The sequence below is a fragment of the Astyanax mexicanus genome, chromosome 15, assembly GCF_023375975.1.
Source record: "Astyanax mexicanus isolate ESR-SI-001 chromosome 15, AstMex3_surface, whole genome shotgun sequence".
NCBI lineage: Eukaryota > Metazoa > Chordata > Actinopteri > Characiformes > Acestrorhamphidae > Astyanax > Astyanax mexicanus.
In genome coordinates this window covers 41,398,623-41,413,198 of record NC_064422.1, presented here as the reverse complement: position 1 = coordinate 41,413,198, position 14,576 = coordinate 41,398,623, and the positions used below count along the sequence as shown (strand labels likewise).

Sequence of the window (14,576 nt, the reverse complement as noted above, 5' to 3'; positions counted from 1 at the left end):
TTAGCACCAATGCTAGCGCTGGGTGGAATGTAGACAGCAGCTATTAGCACGGCGGAGAACTCCCGTACTAAATAAAAAGGTCTGCACTTGACTATCAGGAACTCCACCAGCGGAGAGCAGTGTTTGGCGACAGTCACAGCGTTGTTACACCATTCCGTGTTGATGTAAACACACACGCCTCCGCCGCGGGTCTTCCCGGATAGAGCCGCGCTTCTATCGGCTCTGAACGCGGTTAGCCCGGCTAGCTGAATGGCGCTGTCCGGAATGTTGTCGTTAAGCCACGATTCCACAAAAACCAAAACACAGCAGTCTCTGAACTCACGCTGGGTTGTTCGCTGGAGTCGGATGTAGTCCAGTTTATTGTCAAGGGAACAGACGTTTGCAAGAAAGAGCGATGGTATAGCCGGCCGGCTAGGACTAGCCTTTAGCCTCGCGCGGATCCCGGCTCTCTTTCCGCGCTTCCGCTTACGCTCGCACCGCTTGCGATGGCACTTCCGCTGGGCTCCGGCGTCAGGAAACACCGCGGGCTGGCGGCCTGGGTCTCTTAGCAGGCTAAGCTCAAGTAGCGTCTGCAGAACCTCGTCCGGTAGCGTGTTTTCTGGCTGGTTTCTCCACTGTAGCAGGGTCTGGCGGTGGTAGAACATGTGCACGGGTGTTCCGATGCACATATTTGCAGGAAATAAACGGAAAAAACGACAAATAGTAACACAAAAGCACCATTTAACGGACCCGGAGCGGCCGCTGCGTGTTAACGCGCCGCCATCCATCCATCCATCTATATAATATAATAATAACGTAGCTTTAAGCGACAATAGTAAGGAACAATGGTGTCACACAGTAATCTATACAGATTTCTCTCCTGAACATTGTTTACTTTGGTGAGTAAAGCGCTTTCCTTTTTTTACAGTAAGCTTAGATTTTCACTATTTTTTTAACAGCGCGGTTAGAAGTGCTTAGCAGTGCTTAGCAGTGCTTAGCGCGAGTAAATGCTGCCTGACAGAGCTACAACTGAGGAACCCTGAGTGTTCCGGTAACCCAGGGCGCTAGCTATCAGCTAGTGGTTCTGCCTACGTAGCTTATTTTAAAACAATAAACACACAGACTACAGTCTGATACACTCGTCTCTGAAGGGCGAAAGAGCTAGTGCTACAGTTAGCGGCTAATGCTAATACTGTTCCAGCTTTGGTGCTGGAGAAACCTCACTGAAACTTCTTTATAACACTGTACATCAGCAGAGTGGCTTTACTGCTCCTTAATACCTAAAGTGAGATTAATTTTGATTAATCTTTTTAATCGATTGACACCACTAATACGGACACATGAACAGAATGAACCCTGAGGAGACTAAAAGCAAAATACTGTTTGCAAACATGGTCCACATGAACTCAATTGATTTCTACAGGCCTAATCTTTCCACTCTAATTTAAGGAGGATCCAGATTTAGCCTGGCTCTGGCTACATTTCTGTCACCTTTAGGGTGTCCAGCTCATGCTGCAGTCTTTGGTTGTCTGCTTGCAGGTCTCTGAGGCGATGTTCGGCCTGGCCCAGCTGAGTCTCCAGCTCGGCCTCCAGCTCACGGCTGCCCTCCTGGAACTCCAGCAGCTCCTCCTGTGCCTCCTTACAGCTGAACAAAGACACACATACACACACATTCATTTTTAATAAATACAGCTCTAGAAAAAATGAAGAGAGCACTTCAGTTTCTGAATCAGTTTCTCTGATTTTTACTATTTGTAGGTTTATATTTGAGTAAAATGAACATTGTTGTTTTATTCTATAAACTACAGACAACATTTCTCCCAAATTTAAAATAAAAATATTGTCATTTAGAGCATTTATTTGCAGAAAATGAGAAATGACTGAAATAACAAAAAAAATGCAGAGCTTTCAGACCTCAAATAATGCATCTTCCACTTTTCCTCTTCCACCTTCCATTATAAGACTTTTTAAGGACCCATGGGTACCCTGTACTAATAACAGTGTTGGGCACGTTACTTTGAAAAAGTAATTAGTTATAGTTACTAGTTTTCATTCTCCAAAAAGTAATTGAGTTACTAACGGAGATACTCCACTATAGTAACTAGTAGTAACTAGTTACCAGTAAAAGTAACTATTGCATTACTTTTGTGTTACTCGCCCCCATGTCCCTGTATCTCATCCTCCCCTCCCTTGTGACTCACACACACAACGCACACACTTGCGTTTTTGTCTGTATGCGCGATGATAAAAAAAAGTTCATTGAGCGGCTAAAGTAACGTGCAGTAACGGGGTGTGGGAAATGGTAACGGTGTTATAGTTACAGTCAGAGTAATTAGTTAGATTACTCGTTACTGAAAAAAGTAACAGCGTTAGTAACGCCGTTTATTTTAACGCCGTTATTCCCATCCCTGACTAATAACAATACAGTAATATGCAGAAAATGATTGTGGTTACTGCAAAAAAAAAAAAAAAAAAAAAGAATAGCTCATATAATTGTGATTAGGTGATTAAATAATAATTCTGACAGACATAGTGGCAGAACAAACCCTCTGAACAGGGAAATAATGTGAATATTATTCATCACCATCTGAGACTCATTTCTGCACAGCGGTCTCTGTGCTCTTTAACTGCTGAGTGGAGTGAGAAGAGGCCTGAGAAAATGATCTGCACAGGAAGTTCCAAACTTAGGTCACAAAAGGTCATGAGGAGCCTTTTAGTGGAGAGTCTAATAAAAGTCAACAAACCACAAGACAACTTCCAAGGCTTCAAACATGTCTTTTTATCATCTCAGTAAATTTTTCCTTTGAAAATGCCGAATGAGGCCTGATCATTTCTAATTAAGTTAACTTGTGTTTAATTTAGGCTTGTTTTAGCAGTTTTTTTCACATATCTTTTATTGTTTCTTTCTTTTCATTTATTGTTATTTTATGTTTTACTCTTGTATGTAATTAGTTTTATTAATTCATCTTTAGTTTCATTTTTATTACCTTTGATTTTTTACATATGATTTTATGATTTCTACTCTTAAACTGTTTTTAACCTTATTTGTTTTATATCTTTATATCTTAAAATGCTGTTTTTTATTTTTAGTTCACTTGTTTTTAAATTTTGTTTGTTTTAGCTGTTTTTTTCACATTTCTTTTACTGTTTTTACTTATGGTTTACTTATATTTTACTTTAAATCTTTTATGTAATTGGTTTCATTTATTCATCTGTATTTGTGTTTTATTAGGTTTATTACCTTAGACTTTTTACATATGATTTTATGATTTCTATTCTTAAATTCAAATTTCTTTACCTTATTTGTTTTATATTGTTTTTTATAATATCTTATATCTTATTAAAATGCTGTTTTTTATATTTATATTAATCAATTTTTTTTTTTTTTTATCCTTTTACTATGTAATTGCTTGCCTACATTGTAAATGAGGGCCACCCTCAATGTACTTGTGAGTTTAAATAAAGGTTAATTGATTGATATCAAACTATTGTAACAAATAAAATGGATCATAAGAATTACTTTAATATTGTAAGATTATACTTTTTTTTTTTACCACTTTTTTTTTTTTTATCGCCCAACCCTAAACTAAAACAACTATTTATATCAGTCTAATAAAGCTTGGACGCATTACTGAGAGTTATTCCCGGTGATGTGGTCGGGAGGTCCAAAAAATATTTACTTGAAATATTATTTACGGTAGCTCTGAAATGTATTACAATAAAATGGATGAACTCAGACCCTCCAACATACAATCTACGGATACGAAAACTATGGGATGTTTATCAGATGGAACAGATAACATTAATACACTAAGGCTTCAAAAACTGATTCTTACTAAGCGGTGGGGTGCTGATGAGCATCTAATCATACAGTAAGGAATTTCACTATGTGTATTAGTTTCTTATTGGTGTTCTTTGTGGTCCATCTCTTATTTGTACATTTTTGAATGCTCAGTGTGTATGTGACTGTGAATTATTTTTATTTTATTATTATTATTATTATTATTATTATTATTATTATTATTATTTTTATTGCATTTATTTTAATCATTCTGTTATCTTTGTACTTTTTTTATACTGCCGTAAAATTGATGTGAATAATGCAAAATACTGGAAAAAGGAATATGTAGAATTGTATTTGTATTAAATTAGATTATACTATGTAAAATTAATTTAAAAAAAGTACAAAAAAAAAAAGCTTGGACAATAAACTTCACTGACAAAAAAAAACTCATAAAATAAACAGAAATCACTTTGACTTGCAAATCTAAGCTCACGTCCAGATTATCAGGAGTGGCTGTGTTCTGTAAACAGGTGGGGCTGTAAACCTCTGGCGTGTCCAGTGGCTTCTTACGTAACCCAGGCGTAACGTTAGGCTCTCTTATGCAAAGCTAAACCACCAGTTTGATATTATCAGCTAGCTGAGTTCCTCTTAAAACCCTCACAGTTCCAGTTCAGGGTAGAGAGCAGTTCAGTCTGGGTTCAGTCCAGAAGGAAACAGAGAAGCAGCAGCACTGTGTTGTAGTGATGGGAATTTCTGCTCTTTCTAGGGATCTGGTTCTTCTGGCTCAGCTCACTAAGAAGAGCCGGCTCTTTCGGCTCCCAATGGCTCCTTAGATTTTTTTTTTAGTGGCTTAAATCAATTTATTGCCATAATTATTTGTAAAATTAATTACTAAAGTAAAACATATACATTATATGAAATATGTATTATTTGTATGGCTTTATTTATAGAAAAATAAATTATGAAATACAAAAGAATTAAGGCCCATCTCAAGTAAACAAACAGGTCCAATTTGTAAATGTGCACACACACACACACACACACATACATATATATATATATATATATCAAACAGCACCAAACAACATCAGCACAGTGTCACTCAACAAAATAAAAAATAAATGTGCAAATCAAAAAGAAACCAGATGTTTTTTTTTTTTTTTTTTTTTTTAACAAACTTTAGCAAAATTGGCATTCCAAGAAAAAGGAGCTCATCTTTGAGGGGTTGATTCTGTTTCTGTAATGATCCGCCCTGTTTTGGACGTTACCTCACTTTGGAAATCCTTTATAATTGCTAATAATTAGAAATGCCTAAAAACTTTTTTTTTCGAATTGTTTTTCTTCCTTAATGTATATTTTTATGCTGTCTTCTATTGTGGTTTATTTGTATCTTCTGGAAACTTTAAATAAAGTTTAAATATCTAAAAATAGTTTGACAGCATGATAACCGATAATTACACTTTATAACTTAACAAGATTCACATTGTATAACTAAAATTAATAAACCATGTTTATCCAGCCCTCATAAATAGAGCACTCCCATACTATTCCGCTCTTGCTCAGTGTAGACACACCAATCACATGCTGCAAAAAAAATATATATATATATGAACCAGCTTGCCCTGTTTACATCTTCACAAATTTGCACTGCTAAATTATTATTATATAATCGCGTACTTGCACTGTCTGTATGGCTAACATCTTGTCATCTTTCCAATAGGCACAACAATTGGTGTACATTTTTGTCTCCATAACAAACACACACTAATAAAGACTCTATTTGATACTTTATTTTTATTGTATTATTATCTGTATTATTCTATCTTATCCTTCTTTTGCAACTTTTGTGTACTATGCATATCTGCTGCTGGATGTCCAGAATTTAACTCTGGGATCAATAAAGTCTCTGTCTGTCCCATTCATTCAATGAAAATGAAGCCAAAATCTTCCGCCATGTTGGCGATCCTGATACCCTATAGCTCTTTTTCTATATTTTGGGGTATGTAACACTCAATTACAATGTTTAAGAACCATATTTTAGTGTATCTACAGCTCAACTGAAGCATGAAGATCCTCTGTCACTGCTCTGTTAGTGAAACTATCCCACAGTAATCCTACCCAACAGGCTTTCACTCTCTGCTCAACCACATCAACACAAAAAAGAGGCTTTCGGTTACAGGTAGAGAGCCATTTCCCAGCAGAGCAGCCTTACTCAGCCTCACACAGGACTGCAGCGGAGCGAAAAGGAAACCGTGAGCATGAGAAAACCTCATACAACTGGTCACATTGTTTTACTCACACTGAGCTGACGTCTAACAAACTTCCAGTCTAGTAAAAATGTAGTTAGTCAAGATGAAAAGAAAGGGTGTGACTGGAGTGACAGAAATATCTCAGCTGCTAATAAAACACTTACTGTACAGAACACAGTTCAGATTATTCTAGCTCACCTTTTCTTGTACTTTAGGGAGAGCGCTTTCCAGAAGTTGATCTCCTCATCTTTAGAGGAAAATTTAGGTATCACATGTGTGTCCATGACAGATAAACCTGTAATGACAATAAAAAAGTTGTGTTATTAATAACAGAACAATAAAAACAACAATGAAAGCATGATGCTAAACACCTCTTAAATGATCAATATCACATTATCACAATATTTTGTTTTGCAATCCTGTATCAATTATTAACAACACAGCATTGATTTTAATTATTATGTTACATATAAAGACTGTAGTTCATTTGGTGTTGTATTTAAATGCAGCAGTGTTGTACTTGGATAAGAAGTTAACTTTCCTTATACTCAGATTTTATAAATATAAGTGTTTTTATACTATGACAGTTTTCCTAAAAGTGTATTCAAACAATTGGTGCCCTAAACTTAGCATGACGCCGAAAACACAGATGGAATTTTATTCCTCAGTATTGAGGAATAAAAGCGCAATTCAGATAAACACAGAAATACACAGAATTAGAAATAAAAATAAAAAACCCTGGCACTGTAGCTTGTTGTTAATGTTCTGAACTTCATAATGGAAGACCACGCTAATGTACATATACTGAATATACTGAATATACTGATATACTGAAACAGTTTCTCTGATTTTGCTATTTATAGGTTTATGTTTGAGTAAAATTAACATTCTTGTTTTATTCTATAAACTACAGACAACATTTCTCCCAAATTCCAAATAAAAACATTATCCTTTAGACCATTTACTTGCAGAAATTGAGAAATGGCTGAAATAACAGAAAAGAAGCAGAGCTTTCAGACCTCAAATAATGCAAAGACAATAAGTTCATATTCATAAAGTTTTAAGAGTTTAGAAATCAATATTTGGTGGAATAACCCTGGTTTTTAATCACAGTTTTTCTGCATCTTGGCATCATGTTCTCCTCCACCAGTCTTACACACTGCTTTTGGATATCTTTATGCTGCTTTACTTCTGGTGCAGAAATTCAAGCGGTTCAGTTTGGTTTGATGGCTGGTGATCATCCATCTTCCCTTTGATTATGTTCCAGAGGTTTTCAATTTGGTAAAATCAAAGAAACTATTTATTTTAAATGATCTCTTTTTTTCCAGAGCTGTATATGCACACATCCTACATAACATTTTTTCTTATAATTCAATAAACATTATTTACAAGCTCTTTCGCTTACTAAAGTTCATTACAGGGAGCAGGTACCGACATTATTATTTGCTTTTTTTCTGTGGGGTTAATATTACTCATATAAATTGGGAATTATATGCAAAATATATTCTAAAATCTAAGCTCCAATAAATATTTCCAATTCTGATTCCGAGTAAATTAGATGTTTATTGGTCGTGTTTCCACATATCTAATTTTATTGTTCACTACTCACTGGTTCAGCTTAGTTTAAAAGTTTTCCAAAAGAGCTTTTTCAATCAATGCATGCTCCAACCTTCGTACAGAGGTGGAACAGAGGTCAGTTTTAATTAGTAACAGTGGTTTCTGCAAATTGACAAAACTATCAGAGCAAACTGATGGGTGCACTTTTTATTTTGGACACACTGTCAGTTCATTTCCGTGTTTCCAATACAGTACTGAATCTCTTACGCCCATACTGATAAACACAGCTGCAGGAGGCGGCGCTGGTCATCTGATGCCAGGCTCAGCTTACACTCACACTGCAGTGCCAGTTCCTCCACAATCAATACTCCCGAGTGCGACCTCTCTGTGTCCAGACCCAGGCTATATTAAGCTGTGTGTGCCCAGCTCACAAACACCCAGCCGCAATCACGCATGTCCTCTACCCTTCAGCTACAGAGGCCAGATAAGTGAGTGTTGAGCACTGATTCACTGTTTCTGGTACAGTTTTAGCTCTGAAAGTGCAGATGAGATGGCCTCAATCATTTTTTCGGTCCTCAATAATGTGCATAAATCATTTGATTTATGTTTTATTTACTTTAATACATGTTTAACTTGCTCTTAAAATTAAGAGGTAGGACAATATGTCAACATTGTATCATAAATATTGTATCGTTTTGGGGATTCCAAGTGGTCCCAGTCATGCAGCTTGCCATCAGCCCATCTGCCGGAGCCCTAAGAGAGCACAATTTGCCTTGCTCTCTCTGGGTGGGTACAGCAAATGGAGCTCTTTTTCCTCATCACTCTTAGGGTGATGTCGATCAGCACAAGGCATCTGTGAGCTGATGTATCGGAACCGAGTCGCTGCGCTTTCCTCCGAATGCGCTGTGATGCTACTCAGCAGCGGTTGGAAAAGAGGCGGAGTCTGACTTCTCATGTATCAGAGGAGGCATGTGCTAGTCTTCACCTACCTGGTGTTGTGGCATCACTAGTAATAAGGGGAGGCTTAATGAGGGTGTTGCATAAATTGGGAAAATAAATTAGAAATAAAATTTCAAAAAGAACAACAAAATTTTAGCCTGTTGATCAACATAATTTTCAACATTCATTTTCAACGCCTGGACATCTAGCAGTTTTATTATTTATTTATTTCTGTTTGTTTTTAGCATGAAACTAAAGTTCGTACTCTCCTAATGTTGAGGAATTTTGAATTCCACCTTAAATGGTACATCAGCTACGTTATATCCATGACAACAGTCAACATAAAACGATTGCAGGATTTAAGGTGGACCGAAGAATCAATCAGAGCCAATTTTAGCTTTAAAATAGAGCTGTCATCCACTGTCAGTCCATAAAACGTTAGCTAGCTTAGCTAATACCTCCTAATCTTCTTAAATAAGTGTTAATACATGTTTAAGACAGTTTTATTATTTTTTTTGGCTGATGGCGTTTTTTTTTTTTTTTTTTTTAAAGCTAGGTTAACGTTATATCGTTTGTTTTAGCTAGCTTTAACGAGAAAGTAAACAGAAGATAATTAGGCTAAATAATGCATATTTAGAGCTTCCCATATTCGCAGTGTTTTATTATTTACTCACGAAATAAACAGTTAGCTAACATTCCTGTGTAATATTGTGTATTATAAGTATAAGTACCGCTAACTATAAATATTTGTACACAACGCTATTGCAGGTGTTCTGCCAAGTTATGCTACCCATCGACATGTGCTTCTTAACGGCACTGCGCATGCGCTGAACCACATTTGTAATGTTTTCATGTGTTTTTATGATAATTTCGTAGCATTTAGGTGCATTAAACCACCTACTTGGATTTCTAACACCATATTAGTTAGAACAAGCTCCCGGTAGAAGTCTTGGTAGGATATTTAGGATGTACGATAGGATAAATCACTGTATCATCTAACCTTATGGTCATAAAGATGATTAAAAACCGTTTTTATATAGTTTAATTATTTTTTTATCCACCATTTTTTAAATCTACCATTTACAGTTTTTTTAATCCAAGTAGGAGGTTTAATGCACCCAAGGAAAATGAAATTATCATAAAAAACAAATGAAAACATTTAAAAAATATTGTTCAGCGCATGCGCAGTGCGGTTAAGAAGCACAAATCGATGAGTAGCATAACTTGACAGAACGCAGGAGCATTTTCTAACTAATATATGTGTTTTGTCTGTTGTATTTTCACCTTTAAATATACTCTAAGGTAGCACGGTTTGACAAGGTAGCACAACTTGTCAGTACACAGAGTCCCGAGCACACCGGTGTTCTGTCAGGGTACGCTACCCATCGAAATGTGCTTCTTAACGGCACTGCGCATGCACCAAACCAATTTTTTTATGTTTTCATATGTGTTTTTATAATAATTCCGTTTTATTTAGTTGCATTAAATCTAAAGCTTGAATGTTATAAAACTGTAGTTAAATTACGATTTAAAAAAAGACATCTAAACATTTATATACTATAAAAAATACGATTTTTAAAAATCTATATGACCATAACGCTACACAAATACAGTGATTTAGCCAATCCTACCGCCTAGCTAAATATATATATATATCCTAACTTCTACCGGGAGCATTTCCTAAATAATATGGTATTTTTATGTATTTTTACTTTTAATTATACTTCAGGGTAGCACGATTTGGCATGGTAGCACAACTTGTCAAAACACCGAGTCCCCAGCTAGCAAAGCAGCCGTTACCCGAGCTATTTTATCTGATTAATCTATCTGAATGTATCTAAAACAGCGCGTCTACCCGTTTTTCTATCAGAACAGAAGATAAAGCGCGTTTATCAGTCTTACCTGGGCATGTCCAGCTCCTGTGCTTTCAGTCAGAGACAGTGAAGCGCCGCCAGTCTATCCAGAAACAGCCCAGAGAAACATTGCATCCATTCCTGTCCTCTTTTTCCGATGACGTACTGCTGGCATGATCCCTCCACTCCTCTGTAGCTGCAGCCCACAGTCAGTGTATGAGGAGGGCAGGAGCTGCAGTTTATGCTCTTTATATTTGTTATATATATAATCAAGAGGAGGATGGATGATCACAAGCCATCAAACCAAGCTGAACTGCTTACATTTTTGCACCAGGAGTAAAGGCATAAAGTTATCCAAAAGCAGTGTATAAGACTGGTGGAGGGGAACATGCCAAGAAAACATGCATGAAAACTGTAATGGTAAAAATCAGGGTTATTCCACCAAATATTGATTTCTGAACTCTCAAAACGTAATGAATATCAACTTGTTTTCTTTGCATTATTTGAGGTTTGAAAGCTCTGCATCTTTTTTGTTATTTCAGCCTTTTTTATTTTCTGCAAATAAATGCTCTAAATGACAATATTTCTATTTGGAGTTTGGAAAAAAAAATGTTGTTCATAGTTTATTGAACATATACAAAACAATAATGTTCAATTTACTCAAACATATACCTATAAATAGCTAAATCAGAGAAACTGATTAGAAAACTGAAGTGGAACAATGTTTTAGGCAGTGGAAAAATGTATAGTTACTGAATATGATGACATCTAGCAGCAGGCTTAATTAAATCTTGATTTAATCAAAATTTTAGAATATCCCTTTCATATCTGAATTATCTGATTATCTCCAATGATTTTACAAATTGTAAGAATGCTATTTTCTGTCTGTAATTTAAGACAACGTTTTAGGGCCACTCTTAAAAAAAAATAAAAACAGTTCACTTTGAGAATAAACTCGTAATATTACGAGATGAAAGTCGTAACATTATGAGATAAAAGTCGTAATATTGCAAGATTAAAGTTGTGATATGAGATTAAAGTCAACAAAGACAACACAGATAAACACAAAAGATATTTTTAAATGAAGGTGTTTATTATTAATGGAGAAAAAAAAATCCAAAATCCAAACATAAATGGCCCTGTGTGAATAAGTGATTTTCCCCCTTGTTAAAGCATACCGTCACTGTGGTTTCTGACACCTGAGTACACTGTCTCTAGCCACACCCAAGCTTGATTATTGCCACACCTGTTCTCAATCAAGACATCACTTGAATAGGACCTGCCTGACAAAGAGAAGTCCACCAAAAGATCCTTAAAAGCTACACATCATGCCAGGAACAATTGAGGAGTCAAAGTCAAAGTCAAAGTGGTTTTTATTGTCATTTCAGCTATATACAGAGTACACAGTGAAACGAAACAACATTCCTCCAGGGACCATGGTGCACATAAACACAGTGTAGACAGAACAATAAGTGCAACAGTACAAAAGTGCAGACAGACAATACAACATAATACAGACAAAGAATAATAAATAACAAGACAGTGTGCAAATTATGCAGTGTGCAAAAAAACCCAGTGAGGAAGTAATTACCTCTATTACACAGTGTGCAATAGAGTCCAGTGAGGTAGTAGGGTTTTTGGTGCTTCCATTTTCTGGGGTAAGTGGGGTAAGAGTGTGTGCGCATGTACAGAAAACCATCAGTTCAGTCTCTGCAGTTGAGGAGTCTGATGGCTTGGGGGTAGAAGCTGTTGCAGAATCTGGTCGTGCTGGACCGGATGCTGCGGTACCTTCTTCCCGAAGTCCGTGATGGAGTCCGTGATGGAGGGGAGAGAGACGCCGATGATCCTCTCAGCTGTCCTCACAATACGCTGGAGGGTCTTGCGGTCAGAGACGGTGCAGGTCCCAAACCAGGCAGTGATGCAGCTGCTCAGGATGCTCTCAATGGTCCCTCTATAGAAGAGTGTGAGGATGGGTGGAGGGAGACGGGCCTTTCTCAGCTTCCGGAGGAAGTAGAGACGCTGCTGGGCTTTCTTGGCTGTAGAGCTGGTGTTCAGGGTCCAGGTGAGGTTATCTGCTAAGTGGACACCAAGGAACTTGCTCTCCTGAAGTCAACAACCATTTCCTTTGTCTTGTCCACATTCAGGTGAAGGTTGTTGACTGTACACCAGTCTGTCAGCCGCTGCACCTCCTCTCTGTATGCTGACTCGTCGCCTTTGGTGATGAGACCCAGCACGGTTGTATCATCGGCGAACTTGATAAAGCTGTTAGAACTGTGTTTTGCAGCACAGTCATGAGTCAGCAGGGTGAACAGCAGAGGACTCAGGACACTGCCCTGGGGGGCCCCAGTGTTCAGTGTGATGGTGCTGGAGGTGCTGCCCCCGAACCGGACTGACTGGGGTCTCCCCGTCAGAAAGTCCAGGATCCAGTTGCAGAGGGGGGTGTTGAGGCCGAGCGAGCTTAGCTTCCTGATGAGGTTCTGTGGGATGATGGTGTTGAATGCTGAACTGAAGTCTATGAACAGCATTCTGACGTAAGTGTCCTTCTTCTCCAGGTGGGTGAGGGAGAGATGAAGAGTAGTGGTGATGGCATCGTCCGTGGAGCGATTGGGACGATACGCAAACTGCAGGGGGTCCAGTGAAGAGGGCAGTTGTGTCTTGATGTTCCTCATGGCTAGCCTTTCGAAGCACTTCATGATGATGGGTGTAAGTGCAACGGGACGGTAGTCATTGAGGCAGGACACTGTGGACTTCTTCGGCACGGGGACGATGGTGGTGGACTTGAGGCACATTGGGACAGTGGCGCTGCACAGGGAGATGTTGAAGATGTCCGTGAGAACATCTGTCAGCTGGTCTGCGCACTCCCTGAGCACTCTGCCGGGGATGTTGTCTGGTCCTGCAGCTTTTCGTGGGTTGACTCTGTGCAGAGTGTTCCTCACATCCACTGCAGTCAGGCACAACACCTGCTCGTCCGGCTTGGGCATGGTCTTTCTCACCATCGTGTTGTTTTGTGCCTCAAACCGTGCATAAAAGTTGTTCAGGGCATCAGGGAGGGAGGCATCACGTTCACAGGACGGTGGCATTGTCCTGTAGTTGGTGATTGCCTGGATGCCCTGCCACATGCGCCGCGCGTCACCCGTGTCCTTGAAGTGGCTGTGGATTCTCTGGGCATGTGCGCGCTTTGCCTCTCTGATGGCTCGTGACAGGTCGGCTCTCACGTTCCTCAGGGCCACCTTGTCACCCACTCTGAAGGCGGAGTCGCGGGAAGAAGGTAATTGAGATCTATCAGTCTGGAAAGGGTTATAAAGCCATTTCCAAAGCTTTGGGAATCCAGCGAACCACAGTAAGAGCCATTATCCACAAATTAAACATTTGAAACATTCAAGTGTGACAAATATGCAAAAAATAAATTAAAAGTGTTCTAAATGTCTCTAGTACTAATGCTTTTCCAGTGCAGTGGGGGTGGCAAAGTTACTGTTTGTTTCATTGGTTTTTAAACTCGTTCATTGGCTGGTTCATGGTCTACTCTGATGGAGAACAGCTCTCAAATAGTGTTATATATATATATGTATATAAATAAATAAATTAAAGAAAATACATGATGTCTATTGGATTGAATGCAGCGTCTGAAAGGGATACTGTTGATATTAATAGTTTTTTTTTTTGTTGCAATGCTTCCCCCTATTGGCCAGAATGCTCCACTGAAAGGGCCATGACCTGGAAAAACTATCCCACCCGGAGAACATTCCTATGTGGACACAGAGACAACAGAGCACCCTTTTTATACTGCCTGTGTGAAGAGATATATAAGATACAACCTGTTTAAATAAGTGTCTAAACTCATTCATAAATATACAGTACCAGTCAAGTTACAATTTTCTGCATCCAAACTATGAAGGAAAACATACAATTCTTTTTAAAAACAAACAAACAAAAAGTTGAACTAGAACATTTAAATTTTAGATTTTTGTTTAGATGATCAGCTTTGCTTCTTAGCTGGATTTTCTCAGTCAGCTTTATGAGGTAGATTCACCTGGAATTCAGGCTTTCAGTTAACAGCTGTGCCTCGTCAAGGGTTAATTACTGATTAACCCTTTAATTATCTGTTGTAAAGTTGTGAGGAGGTAGTGTGAAAAGCCCTATTTGAGTAAGGTTCTAATCCGTATTATGGATTTTTACTCTATAACTAAGTGAAGAAAAAAATACTTAAAGATTTTA

General features: G+C 38.0%; 1 protein-coding gene across 3 annotated transcripts in view; it reads right to left on the bottom strand.

Annotated features, from left to right (window-relative positions):
• The window catches only part of ndel1a (nudE neurodevelopment protein 1-like 1a), a 36,996-nt gene extending 26,457 nt beyond the window's left edge, over nt 1–10,539 (bottom strand). For 2 of the 3 annotated variants that reach the window (XM_007259722.4, XM_007259723.4), the window contains exons 1-3: nt 10,411–10,539; nt 6,211–6,307; nt 1,471–1,624 (exon numbers count right to left, since the gene is read on the bottom strand). In XM_007259722.4, the coding sequence (XP_007259784.3) occupies nt 1,471–1,624; nt 6,211–6,296 (240 nt within the window). In that variant the 5' untranslated portion in view covers nt 6,297–6,307; nt 10,411–10,539. The remainder of the gene's footprint in view (nt 1–1,470; nt 1,625–6,210; nt 6,308–10,410) is intronic. The other variant, XM_007259721.4, reaches the window with a different exon arrangement.
• Between the last annotated feature and the right edge of the window lie 4,037 nt (nt 10,540–14,576).